This window comes from Erythrolamprus reginae, chromosome Z, assembly GCF_031021105.1.
Source record: "Erythrolamprus reginae isolate rEryReg1 chromosome Z, rEryReg1.hap1, whole genome shotgun sequence".
Classification (NCBI taxonomy): Eukaryota; Metazoa; Chordata; class Lepidosauria; order Squamata; family Dipsadidae; genus Erythrolamprus; species Erythrolamprus reginae.
In genome coordinates this window covers 1,314,112-1,328,080 of record NC_091963.1, presented here as the reverse complement: position 1 = coordinate 1,328,080, position 13,969 = coordinate 1,314,112, and the positions used below count along the sequence as shown (strand labels likewise).

Sequence of the window (13,969 nt, the reverse complement as noted above, 5' to 3'; positions counted from 1 at the left end):
ACTTATGATGGTCGTAGTTTATTTATTTATTTATTCATTTTTTTTTAAATGCCACCCTTCTCCTTAGACTTGTGTTAGCAATATCTATAGTTCCTGGAATCACATGATTCCCACTTGCAACCTTTTGACAAGCAATGGGGAAAGCTGTTTCACTTAACAACCAGCAGCGATTCATTTAATGACCGTGGCAGGAAAAGTCCAAAAACAGGGTAAAATTCATTGAACCAATGCCTCTCTTTGGTCTCAATTGAGATCATAGTTCAAGGACCACCTGTACTAAAAATAAAAGGGACTTGCCAGTGGTGCTCAAACTTACCACGGTCATGGTCCCGAGTTGCTTTTCCCACCCCTCCCCGCTGTGACTTGGAATGGTTGCTAAGTGAATCATCGTAAGTTGAGGACGACCTCCGAACATAAAGACACCCAGGAAGCGGATCTAGGGAAGGCCAATTGGGCATAACTCACTTGGAGAACGTACGCGACACTTTCTCCGAATGACAGTAGACGGTGTGGAAGAGCCAGGAGAAGCTGAGACATAGCACGGCGCCTAGGAAGAACATCCCAAAAACCACCTTCTCCTGAAGGGGCGCCAGGAAGTACATGTTGGGACGCAGCATGGTCAGGACCCCGAGACACAGGAAGAGCACGAAGCCTGTTGGGAAAGAGGAAACAGGGAGGGTTTAGGGAGAGGTGGCTTCAGGCCAATCACTGGGAGACAGTGAGTTCTAGTTCTGCCTTGGTCATTAAAGCCAGCTGGGTAACAATGGGCCAGAATCACTTGCGAAATAATAATTAAGGGCGGATAAAAACATAGAAACATAGAAGACTGACGGCAGAAAAAGACCTCATGGTCCATCTAGTCTGCCCTTATACTACTTCCTGTATTTTATCTTAGGATGGATCTATGTTTATCCCAGGCATGTTTACATTCAGTTCCTGTGGATTTACCAACCACGTCTGCTGGAAGTTTGTTTCAAGCATCTACTGCTCTTTCAGCAAAATAATATTTTCTCATGTTGCTTCTGATCTTCTCCCCAACTAACATCAGATTGTGTCCCCTTGTTCTTGTGTTCACTTTCCTATTAAAAACTCTTCCCTCCTGAACCTTATTTAACCCTTTGACATATTTAAATGTTTTGATCATGTCCTTCCACCATTTTTGTAGCTCTTCTTTAGACCTGTTCAATTTTACCAATCTCTTTTTGTAGGTGAGGTCTCCAGAACTGAATACAGTATTCCAAATGTGGTTTCACCAGCACTTTATACAGTGGGATCAAAACTCTAACAGAGAGACGTATGTGCAAGGACTAGCCCTAAGTCGGTCGTGTTCTAAAAAGAATGGTCTTAAGTAGAGGACTGCTGATAAGGAAGAAAAAGCCACTTGATGAATGGATCACAACTATTTTTAAATCAAAGTGACTTCCTTCAGTCGGGGTGGTAGCTTAACACCTACGGACTCCGAAGCCAGTAATCCCTCCCAACAGCAGGGTGCTGACTCAAGTGTCCTGAGATCAGCCCAATGCTTTAATCCTGGAGGCTTTGCTCTGTGTGTTTGTTTAATGTGATTGTGTGTTACAAAAAAATAGGACTTTTGGGAAAAAGTGAAACATGAGTATTTGATTTAAATTTTAGAAGCCAGATGGTGAAGATGAGAAATGGTGGTAGCACTATATAATGATATAATACAAAATTTATTTATTGTTTAGACTTTAAACATATAAAACTTTATTTTATGAAGTAGGAGATATATTATGAATTGTTTCTTTTACTAAAGATATATATATATAATTTTTTATTAGCAATATGATATAATATTAAAATTTAGATAAAAGAGATTTTATTATTCTTTGCATTGATGTAAAGTAACCTTTTATAGTAAGATGGAGAGGAAGAATTTTTATTTAGATTTTAAAGAATTGACAATGTTGTATAACATCTTTACCGTATAAGATTTTTTATTTTTTCTCCACCATAAAGTAAAACAATATATAGTTATAAACACAACAACAATGCTTAAAACAATCATATATACATTTTTCTTTTCTCATTACTCCTTCAATGGAGGCTCTTATCTCTCCTCGTGTAAAATGTTCTATTAATTTTATACAACATTATCAATTCTTTAAAATCTAAATCATTTTTCCCCCTCACTGTCTTTCCCTCACAGAGCTGGAAAAGGCGGGAGAAGCCTTCGTGGGATCTCTCTAGGAATCTCCTGGGAGGAAACCAGGCCGGAAAAGGCGGGGAGAAGCCTCTGTAGGGTCTCTCTAGGAATCTCCTGGGAGGAAACAGAGCTGGAAAAGGCGGGGAGAAGCCTCTGTAGGGTCTCTCTAGGAATCTCCTAGGAGGAAACGGGCTCCACCCTCCCTGTGGTTTCCCTAATCGCACGCATTATTTGCTTCTACAGTATATTGATCCCTATGGGAAAAATTGCTTCTTCTTACAAACATTTCTACTTAAGAACCTGGTCATGCTATGAATTAAGTTCGTAAGTAGAGGTACCATTGTATATTGTTTTATTTTATGGTGGAGAAAATAAAAAAAAATTACCCCCCCCCCCCAAAAAGTAGGACTCGATAAGGCACCTTTCATTTGTTTTTTGTGTATGAAATCCCAACACGGCGCCCATTTAAATTAAAGACAGTCCTCTGTTTACAACTGTAACAGAACATGCCTATTGCGGACGTAAAGCAGGTCGCCCCTGTGACCAACCAGATTTCATGATTTGGTAGTGCTCCTTAGGGGAACGTCCCCCATTAAGGGAATCATCTGTTCTCCATATATTGTCCTTGACTTATGACCACAACTGAACCCAACACCCAAAGTGAGAGTTATTGAGTTTTACAAGCTTTCTAGCTATGGTCCATAGTTTAACATCTTAAAAATGAATCAGTTGCCAAGTATCAAATGTTGACCATGGAGATGCTGTGGCAGTCGTCGGGATTAAAAAGGGGCCATAAGTTGCTTTTCTCAATGCCCTTGTAACTTTAAACAACTGGCAAACAAACTGTTGTAAGTCAAGGACAAGCCGTGTTCATTTAACAACCATTTGAAGCATCCTTCTGGTGACGTGATCAAAATTCAGGGTCTATTTAGCACGGCTAAATTGCTGCCTGCAACCTCCCGAAAGAGCAAAGTCATTGAGGACAACAAGATTCACTTAGTGACAAGATTCACTTAACAACAGTGGGGGGGCATACAAGTCTAATAAATTATTGTTGTTGTTATAATAATAATAATAATAATAATAATAATAATAATAATAATAATAATAATAAAACCCATAATTGAAACGTAAGGCCACCTAGAGCAGAAAAGATCTCTTTCTCATTCCTTCTTTGGGCTGGATGAAAAGGCCTCTTGCTGGGACAAGATTCGAATTTGGGTCCCGGCTAGATTAAATTCCTCAATTTCGGAAAGGAAAACACAGGGAGGAATGGAATTTAATTTTGGGGGTTTTTTAAGGGAGGGGAGGGACATTAGCCCTGGCTTTATGGGCACGGTAGCTGGTCTCACCGAGCAGGTGGGTCCAGATGTTGCCGGTCTCGGTGTGGATGCGAAAGATGCTTTTGAAACAGGCGCGGAACGATGGCATGGGCGGGCGGTGTCCGTGAAGCAGGTAATCATTGTCCTTTAGCCAGTCGGGCAGCACATCATAAGGGATGACCCGCCACCGGCCTTCCCAGACCTGGGATGCAAAATAAATCGGGTTATTCCCACCCAGCACAGTTGGTTCTGTCTACCTTGTAAGGCTGGTGTTGGTCCTGCTCTCTAGTAAAGGCTGGACGATGGGCCCCGAGTGAGATTCCTCCCCCAACCCCCCCCCCCCCCTGAAAAACCTCTTATCAAATTTGTTAGCATTCTACATTGGGCTTATAACCCAATTTTAGAATCCTAAACTTAGAAAACAAAATATTTATTTATTTATTAGATTTGTATGCCGCCCCTCTCCGTAGACTCGGGGCGGCTCACAGCAATAACAAAGACAATGTAAAAACAAATCTAATAATTTAAAAAACACTAAAACCCCCATTATATTTCTCAAAAAAATAAAGGGAACACTTAAACAACACAATATAATTCCAAGTAAATCAAACTTCTGTGGAATCAAACTGTCCACTTAGGAACACGATCAATTTCACATGCTGTTGTGCATATGGAACAATTGTGCAAATGAAATATTGAAGGAGAATATTTCACTCATTCAGATCTAGGATGTGTTATTTGAGTGTTCCCTTTATTTTTTTGAGCAGTATACATGGCAGTGGTGGTTGTTCAGCCAATAACCAAGACTAAGAGTATAATTATTATTTAAAATATATACAATACTGTAGATTAATCAGTAAACAGTCAACTACATTCATATCCAAGTCAAGCAATCATATACAAATGTATATCATAATACAGTATACAGTTCTATATATACAGCAGCTAACTAATAATATTCTCACACCGTTCCATACAATACCATAAGTATAATACATAGACCAATATTTAGCACACAGCAATATTATAGTCACACAGACAAAACTATCAGAGAGTGAGATCAGAGAATTAGAGTTAGCAAGAGCAATAGAGCAATAGCAAGCATTAGCAATGCTTTAGCTGCAATGACCCCCAACACATCTGTCTCACTTCTACGGCTGATTGCAGCCCTAGCTCTTAAAGTAACATTATACTAATTCCTCCAAACCTACATTGCTGGTTAGGTCATATTTATTTTATTTTATTTATTCATTTCTCCAATACACAAATACATAGGAAGAAATATAGACATGTAGTAATATATATAAGGGTAAAGTGAACTTAGAGGAGAGGATATATGAAAGAAAGAGAATATATATGATAAGTGAGAGAAAGGAAAGACAATTGGACAGGGGACGAAAGGCACACCAGTGCACTTACGTACGCCCCTTACTGGCCTCTTAGGACAAACCCAATTTTTGACAATCGTTCAAGAGGAGACAACGAAAAGATTACGGAGTCCTCAGTTTATGACCAAAATGGAGCCCAGGATTGACGTTGCTAAATGCAAACTGGTTGTCAAGCACCTGGATGTGAATAATGTGACCAATGGGGATCAGTTGTTAAGAGTGAAAAATGGTCCTGTCACTTTTTTCAGTGCTGTTGGAACTTCAGTCACTAAATGGAACTGTTATAGTCCTCGACTTACAACCATTATTTAGTGACCTCATCTTACGACCACTCATTTAGTGAGCGAAGTTACAGTAGCACTGAAAAAAGTCACCTAGAACCGTGTTTCCCCCACTTAACGACTGTCGCAGCCTTCCCACGCTCACAATTTGGACTCTCAGCAACTGGTTTCAAATTTATGACCTGTGATGAAGTTATGAGCTGCAGTGATTCTCTTAACAACCGCAGAAAGAAAAAGCTCAGTTAACAACAATTCCCACAACAAGGTGGTCACGTGGGCAGAGAAGGTCCCTCTGCAATTGGCTCGCTCAGCAAACGGCAAATTTCAAGTTGCATTACAGTCGTAAGTCGAGGATACCTCTGCTGAGGTTGCAAATTGAGGACATTTGGGATGGCGTTGTCCCTGACATGTAGCAGGATGGAATAAAACCATTTTTTTTTTGGCCTTTCGCACGGATTATACAGAAGCCTAGTTTGGAATTTTTTGGGCACAGAAACTCTAGGGCAGAGGTGCGTGTGTGTGTGTGTGTAATTCTGCCGGGGAACAACCACAATGCTGATCTGACCCTCAATGAAATCGAGTTTCACACCCCTGGTCTAGTTAAAATCCTCATAACCCTCCCTTTGACGCCACTCTGTGCTCATTTTTTTCTCAGGAGAAACACTCGGCCAATCCTGTGGGAACACGGCCTTGTCAAGGTTCCAGGTAACATCCGAACTAAATCAGCGTCCGGGTCAAAGTAACTCCTCAAAAGTTCCAATTTATTGCTGGAGCCATCCTGGCAACCACACTGGGAAGCCTAAGCTTCCCCCTCAGTTGAAAGTTCACTTCCCTTGTCCCCCCACCCACAAACTTGTCACGTTGCCCACTCAGATTGTGCCAGTCCTCCTCCTGCTTCCGCCCAGGTGGGTGGGGATAGGATGGCCTTGAACCCCTCAAAGAAAGGATGCTTTGTGGTTGCTTCTGTTCCCTCCTGAACCCCCCCCCCCTCCCAAGTTCCCTTCTACAGATTTATCCCCAACTTCTGCACCAGTTTGACTCTCTCCTTCCTCCAAACCAGGCTCCACTTCAGACAACGGAAAAAATGACCTTGTAAACAAATTCTTCCATCTTCTCCATAGCGTGGTGGGCTTGCAAGGGGAGGGTTAAGACCCTGACCTCCTCCTCCTCTTCCTCCTGAGTAACCGGGCATGGCTGACACGGGTTCTGTGGAGAGAAAAAGAAACAATGAAGGTGTGAACGTCCGACAAAAGGGGTTCTCAGGACACTTTCTTGAACCTGGATCTATACAAACCTAGTGTCCTCTCTTGGTCAAAACCCCCCCTGCTATGCGGACAGACACTGACTTACGACCATCTGTTTAGTGACTGTTCAAAGTTGGATTGGAAAAAACCCAACTTACGCCCGTTTTTCGCACTTGTGACTTTCGCAGGGTCCCCACAGGGCACAAAATTGTGAGGCTTGGCAACTGACTCATAATTATGACGGTCGTAGTTTCGCGGGATCAGGCCATCCCTTTTTTACGACTTTCTGAGCAGCACGAGGAAGCCAGATTCACTTAACGACCACAATTTATGGGGCAAGAGAGGTCGTAAAGAGCGGATTGCAAACACATGCGGGTTGTCAGTGTTGCACTGCTTCCACTTTCCAAGGATCCGTTTCCGCCCCTTTCCTGGATATTCAGTAACCTAGGGAGGCCTTGAGAAATTCACACTTTCACAGCTTTGCAGGAGAACTTGGCAGCTAATCGTTGCTTTAGTACTTTCTTTGTTGTGCTCAAAAAAGCACCACAAAGGACGTTCTTTCTGTGCCAACTCAGGAAGCTCAAACTGCCCAGGGAGCTGCTGATCCAGTTCTACAGAGGAATCATTGAGTCTCTCATCTGCACCTCTATAACTCTCTGGTTTGGTTCTGCAACCCAACAGGACTTCAGAGGAGAATCAGAACTGCAGAAAAAACAACGGCTGCCAACCTGCCTTCCGTTGAGGACCTGTAGACTGCACGAGTCAAAAAGAGGGCGGGGAAAATATTGACTGACCCCTCACATCATGGACACAAACTGTTTCAGCTCCGACCCTCAAAACGTTGCTATAGGCACTGCACACCAAGACAACTAGACACAAGAACAGGTTTTCCCCGAACGCCATCACTCTGCTAAAAAAATATTTCCCTCAACACTGTCAAACTATTTACTAAGTCTGCACTACTATTACTATTAGTTTTTTTCATCCTTCCTACCACCCATCTCCTCCCAATTAGGACTGAATGACTGTAACTTGTTGCTTGTATCCTTAAGATTTTTATTAATATTGATTGTTTCTTCATTGCTTATTTGACCCCTAGGACAATCATCAAGTGTTTCTGGACCAATGTCTCTTTTTCTTTTATGTACACTGAGAGCATCTGCCCCAAACACACATTCTTCCTTGGGTGTCCAATCACACTTGGCCAATAAAGAATTCTATTCTATTCTATTACTTGCAGCATCAATTTTACATGCTCTTTGAGGTTTTCGCTGACTATGAAAATACCTAGATAGACCAGGAATCCCTAGTATAAGGGCTCACGTAGCACTTCGTTTATCAGTTGCATGGAAACTGCAAGAGCTTCCTGCAGACCAAAAAACATTGGAAACCACCAAGCATTAAAGTTAAAGGTCCTTTTCCATTTGTTCCCTTCCTTGATTCTTATGTAATAGGGGAAAAATGATGACTTACTCTTTCATAAAAGAATAATTTATTAATTAATTATTTATTAATTCGACTTCTGTGCCACCCACTACCAATAGGACTCAGGGCAGCTAGTTAATGCACAGGCAAGCTTTATTAATATATATGAAACATAAGCTATAATATTCTTCTCTAAATTAACCCAGGGTGTATTGAGTGAAAGAAATGAGAAGGACTTAATTCCTCCTGGAACACCTCCAAGGCCAGGCCACTGGAACAGCCATGGTCAAAGCTATAATTGCATGAAGGACTTAGCCCAGAGGCAAAACTACCAGAGGACAAGATAAGATAACTATGCCTATGGAGAGAATGGTCAGGCTGACCCTTTAGAATATAGGGAAACACAGAAAATGTGTGCAGAGTTAAAAACAGTGAAAATATACTGGATCTATCTCAAGTGGAATTTATTATTTATGGAATACTGCATTCAGTTCTGGTCACCACGATGTAAAAAAGATGTTGAGACTCTAGAAAAAGTGCAGAGAAGAGCAACAAAGATGATTTAGGGGACTGGAGGCTAAAACATATGAAGAACGGTTGCAGGAACTGGGCATGGCTAGTTTAATGAAAAGAAGGACCAGGGGGGACAGGATAGCAGTCTTCCAGTATCTCAGGGGTTGCCCCAAAGGAGAGGAGCTAAAAGCTCCTGAGGGCAGGACAAGAAGCGATGGGTGGAAACTAATCAAGGAGAGAAGCAACTTAGAACTAAGGAGAAAATTTCTAACAGTGAGAACAATTAATCCGTGGAACAGCTTTCGTCCAGAAGTTGTGAATGTTCCAACACTGTAAGTTTTTAAGAAGATGTTGGATAACCATCTTGTCTGAAGTAGTGTAGCGTTTCCTGCCTAAGCAGGGGGTTGGACTACAAGACATAAAAGGTCCTTTTGAACTTGTTGTTGCTATTGGGAAGCATTATTGTTGTAATTATTTTATTAGATACAGTCCAACACCACAAGAGTGTACATAATGCATAAAAGTAACTGAACGGGAGGGAAAAGTGGAAAACATCTTAATCTATTACACTACGATTCCTGATTATTTACAAACAGATTTAACTGTGTACACAATAAAACGCAGTATAAAAGATGTAGCACTAGTCAAGGAGTTGGACGTTATGAGCCAAAAGCAATAGAGCCAGGCACTGCAAGAATATGGGCTTATAGAGGAGAGGGAAGTGCAGCCCAGACGTTTAAGCCAAACATGAGGGAATGGAGGGGGAATTAATTACATCTGCAGAGGAAATGAAGCTGGCAGGAGTAGCCAATAGTCCAGAGCAGGGGTCTCCAACCGCCGGTCCGCGGACCGGGACCGGGCCGTTGAGGGTTTTCAGCCGGTCCGCGGCGCCAGGGCCCCCTCGGCCTTTCCGCGCTGCCCACCGCCCGCCCGATTTGCCCCCTCTGCTCCTCTGCCACCTCCTGCCTTTCACCGCAGCTCCTCCCGCACCCGGAACGCACGCCCTGCCCGCTTCACATTTGCCGAGAGGACTTTCGCCCCGGGCTCTCAGCAAGGGGGCTGCATGAGAGGCGGGGCCGGCGGAAGGTGATATTCAATGTCGGGGGCGCACGGGCGGTTTTGCGCGCGCTCCCTATCTCCCTGCTAGCCCACTCGGAATACTGTATTCAAAATAAGAAAAGCCTTCGCCGGCAAAGGCTTTTCTTATTTTGAATACGTATTCCGAGTGGGCTAGCAGGGAGATAGGGAGCGCGCGCAAAACCGCCCGTGCGCCCCCGACATTGAATATCACCTTCCGCCGGCCCCGCCTCTCATGCAAACCCCCTTGCTGAGAGCCCGGGGCGAAAGTCCTCTCGGCAAATGTGAGGCGGGCAGGGCGTGCGCGCGTCACCGCTGAGAAGAACGGAGAGAGAACGAGAGTGAGTGAAAGCAACAGACAGCAAGATAGAGAGAAAGTGAGAAAGAGAGAGTGAGAGAAAGGGGGGAGAGAAAGAGATAGCAAGAGAGAGAGAACAAGAGAGAGAAAGAGCGTGAGAAACAAAACAAGAGAGAAAGAGTGAGAGAGAGAGAAAGCAAAAGAGACAGAAAGAAAACAAGAGAGAGAAAGTGAGAAGAAGAGAGAGAAAGAGGGGGAGAGAGAGAGAAAGAGAGAGGGGGGAGAGAGAGAAAGAGAGGGAGAAAGAGAGGGAAAGGGGGGAGAGGTAGCAAGAGAGGGAGAGAGAAAGAGAGAGGGAAAGGGGGAGAGAGGGGGGAGAGAAAGAGGAGATAAAGGAAGAGGAGAGAGAGAAAGGAAGAGAAAGAAAGAAAGAGGGATAGAAAGAGAGAGAGAGTGAGAGATGCTCAGTGAGCCTTTCTTTGAAGTTGCCTTTCTTTCTTTCTTTCTCTTTCTTTCTTTCTTTCTTGCTCTTTTTCTTTCTCTCTTTTACCTTTCCTTCCTCTATTTCTTTTCTTTCTCCTTCCTACCTTCTTCCCTCCCTCCCTCCAGTCCTTCCTCTCTTACTCTCCCCTTTCATAAGTTTCCTTGCTTCCTTCCTCTGTTCCTGTCCCTTCCCTCTTTCCTTCTTCCTTCCTTCCTTCCTTTCCTCCCTTCCTTTCCTCCCTCCATTTCTTGCTTTCCTTTTCCTTCCTCCCTCATTCCCTTCTTTCACTCCTTCCTCTCTTACTCTCCCCTTTCACACCTTTCTTTGCTTCTTTGCACCCTTCTTCTGTTCCTGTACCTTCCCTCTTTCCTTCCTTCCTTCCCACCCTCCGTCCATTCATTCACCCATTCCTCTCTTGATCGCCCCTTTTACGGCGCCGCTGACAGCTAGCTCCCCCCCCCCCCACCGGGCCATGGAAAACTGGTCTAGCTGAAAGCCGGTCCCTGGTGCAAAAAAGGTTGGGGACCTCTGGTCCAGAGGATACGCTCAAGATACATATGGATCTTAACAGACTCGTACAGTGGGCTCAAACAAATAAAATGAAGTTCAATGCAGAGAAAAGTAAAATCCAACACTGAGGAAGCAAAAAAAAAGGACACATATATAAACTAATATATACTGCTCAAAAAAATAAAGGCATGAAATATTCTCACTGAATACTTTGTTCTTTGAATGTGCTGACAACAAAATGAAATTGACTGTCAGTGTTGCTTCCCAAGTGGACAGTTTGATTCCACAGAAGGTCGATTTACTTGGAGTTATATTTTGTTGTTTAAGGGTTCCCTTTAGGTTTTTTGAGCAGTATATATAAACTGGATGAAGCCACACTCAATAGCAGCGACTGGAAGAGGGATCTTGGAGTCCTGGTGGAAAACCAACTAAATATGAGCCAAGAAAGCCAATATAATCCTACTGCATCAACAGAGGTATACACTCTAAGGCAAGAGCCCCCAAACTTGGGCACTTTAAGAGTTGTGGACTTCAACTCCCAGAATCCTCTAGCCAGCAAAGCTGGCTGGAGAATTCTGGGAGTTGAAGTCCACAACTCTTAAAGTGGCCAGGTTTGGCGATCTCTGCTCTAAGGCTAGGGAGGTACTAATACAGTACCACTCTATAAAGCCCTAGTTAGACCACACCTAGAGTTTTGGTCACCACAGTACAAAAAGATATTGAAACACTAGAGAAGGTGCAAAAAAAGAGCAACCAGGATGATTAGGGGACTGGAAACTAAAACATATGAAGAGAGGTTGCAGGAATTGGATAGTCTAGAGAAGAGAAGGTCCAGGGGAGAAAGGATGGCAGTCTTCCAATATTTGAGGGGCTGCCAGAGAGGAGAAGGGGGTTAGGCTGTTTTCCAAAGCACCTGAAGGCCAGATGAGGAATAATGGATGGACGCTGACCAAGGAGAGATTCAACTTGGAAACAAGGAGGGACTTTGTGGTGGTGAGAGTGATCAACCAGTGGAACAGAGGTTGCCCGCGGAGGTTGTGAGAGCTCCAACACTTGAGATTTTCAAGGGGAGATTGGATTGCCAAGACGGGGCTACTTGGCTCATAATGAAACTAGTGGGGAACACAAGGCTATGTTTTGATGCGTGCCAGGCCATTAATAAAGGAAAGGGTGCCTGATGATTCACAAGGAATTGGATGTGGAAATCTGGAATGGGGAAGGAATTACACGAAAGGAAGGAAATGTCTTTTTCAAAGAGCTCCAACTTTAAGCACAGAACAAGTGTCTTTTACTGACCCTTGTGTTTACCTGTACACCACGACAATCCCAAATGAGAGGAGTAGGGGGCCACAAGAAATGGACATTCACGTGGGAAGCACCAGGACTGATTGTGACCAGGGAAAATGAAATCTGGTATGCTTACATACTAATCAATCAATCATTGGAAAAAGGAATACAATACAAAAGTTTTGGAATAAGGATCGGTGGGGAAGGACAAGGCCTTGTATTAAAAAACAGAAACCACAAAAATAAAATCTGTGCTGTAGGGTATATTTTGCTCATATTATCAGGAGTTTGAAAAATTGGAACTACCCGAATTCCCTAAAAGAGCAATACCACGTTTGTGAAACTGGCTGAAGAGACTGCAAAAACTCCCACGGTGAAGAACTGTTTCATGGCTGTGGAGGGACAAATATGGGAGAGCAGTGGCCTTCTTGGGACGTTCAAGAATGGAATCATGGAAATAGTGGTCCATATTTGTGGAAAAATTTACGAAAGGGAAAGAAGGGGCACGGGCTTTGACAACAGATTTAGAAACATAGAAACATGGAAGACGGAAGGCAGAAAAAGACCTCATGGTCCATCTCGCCTGCCCTTATACTTAGGGGACAGTGGTATTTAGTGGGACAGTGTGCTACGAAAGAACCGGGGAGGGTGGGGAGAAGGAAAGATTGTGAGTCATGAAAGTCGGGAAGCAGAGGTTGGAGAAATAAGAGTCAGAGCATGGAAGCATGCTGCCACAAGAATCCGAAGAGAAATGTGGGAGTTATGAAATGTTACATGTATAAAAGAGCAATTGAAATGGAAGGATTGAAGGAAAAGAAGGATGAGTTGCTCTTTCATAAACAAACATAGTTAATGTACTAAGAAGCTTTATTTACAATAAACATAAGCTATAATACTGTACTCTTCTCTAAATTAACCCAGGATGTTATTGAGTGAAAGAAATGAGAAGGACTTGAGATTATTCCTCCTGGATCACCTCCAAGACCAGGCCACTGGAACAGCCATGGTCAAGGCTATAATTGCAGGAGGATAGGAACAAAACCCAGAGGCCAAACTAGCTCTGGACAAGATAAGATAATTTTGACTGTGGGGAGAAATGTCAGGCTGACCCTCCAGAATATAGAAAAGCACAGAAAATGACTCAGCAGAATAAGGGGGTGAAGGGAGGGATTATTAGGCATGGTGTGTATTGTGTAGAAAGCATAAAATATGTATGGATTGTAAAATGTTCTTTGTCTCTTCTGGTGCTCAATCCACCTTGGGAAGAGACTTGGAGGCCTCCTTTATTTCTCTCCCTGAAAGAAACCTTTTGTGAGCCAGACGTCTCTGTATTGTGAGTATTAAAATAATTGGATAACACAGTAGGCCTAGGTCTAACTTCGTGAAAATCTTGCCTTTGGCTAAGTGATTCGGCACGTCTTCTTCTTTTTTTGAAAATAATTTTTATTGCAATTTTCCAATTAAAAAAATCAATAAAGCAAACAATACCACATACAAAACAAACATGTACATCACACACACATATATAATATAATTCCATTAAAATAGCTTTATGTAATCGTAATTTCCTTCCATTTCCATATTTTCCATGTAATAAAAATAATGATAACAACAGAGGGACCTTGGAGGTCTTCTAGTCCAACCCCCTGCTTAGGCAGGAAATCCTACACTATTTCAGACAGATGGTTATCCAACATCTACTTAAAAACTTCAGTGTTGGGGCATTCACAACTTCTGGAGGCAAGCTCTTCTGATTTTCCAGTAGGACTCCAAAATCCGTCTCATAGTATTTACTGTTGAGCAATGTACCACATATACTGTACCTGTGTATTTTGTTTCTCTTGCCTAAATGTAGAACCTTATTTTTTCACCATTGAATTTCATTTTGTTAAGTAGCGTCCATTGTTCACGTCTGTCAAGATCCTTCTGTATCTTGAGCCTCTCTTCTGGAGGGTTGGCTATTCCTGCCAGTTAGT

The 13,969-nt window shown here is 42.9% G+C and overlaps 1 protein-coding gene and 1 long non-coding RNA gene across 2 annotated transcripts in view; one reads left to right on the top strand and one right to left on the bottom strand.

Annotated features, from left to right (window-relative positions):
- Positions 1-13,969, bottom strand: part of ADIPOR1 (adiponectin receptor 1) — a 41,715-nt gene that overhangs the window by 7,481 nt on the left and 20,265 nt on the right. Inside the window, exons 3-5 of the mRNA XM_070727228.1 lie at positions 6,245-6,361; positions 3,517-3,688; positions 466-652 (exon numbers count right to left, since the gene is read on the bottom strand). Coding sequence (XP_070583329.1) covers positions 466-652; positions 3,517-3,688; positions 6,245-6,361 — 476 coding nt within the window. The remainder of the gene's footprint in view (positions 1-465; positions 653-3,516; positions 3,689-6,244; positions 6,362-13,969) is intronic.
- LOC139153386 (uncharacterized) lies at positions 2,434-6,276 on the top strand. Its single transcript, XR_011556804.1, has 3 exons — positions 2,434-2,488; positions 5,811-5,860; positions 6,216-6,276. It is a non-coding gene; the product is annotated as an uncharacterized lncRNA (long non-coding RNA).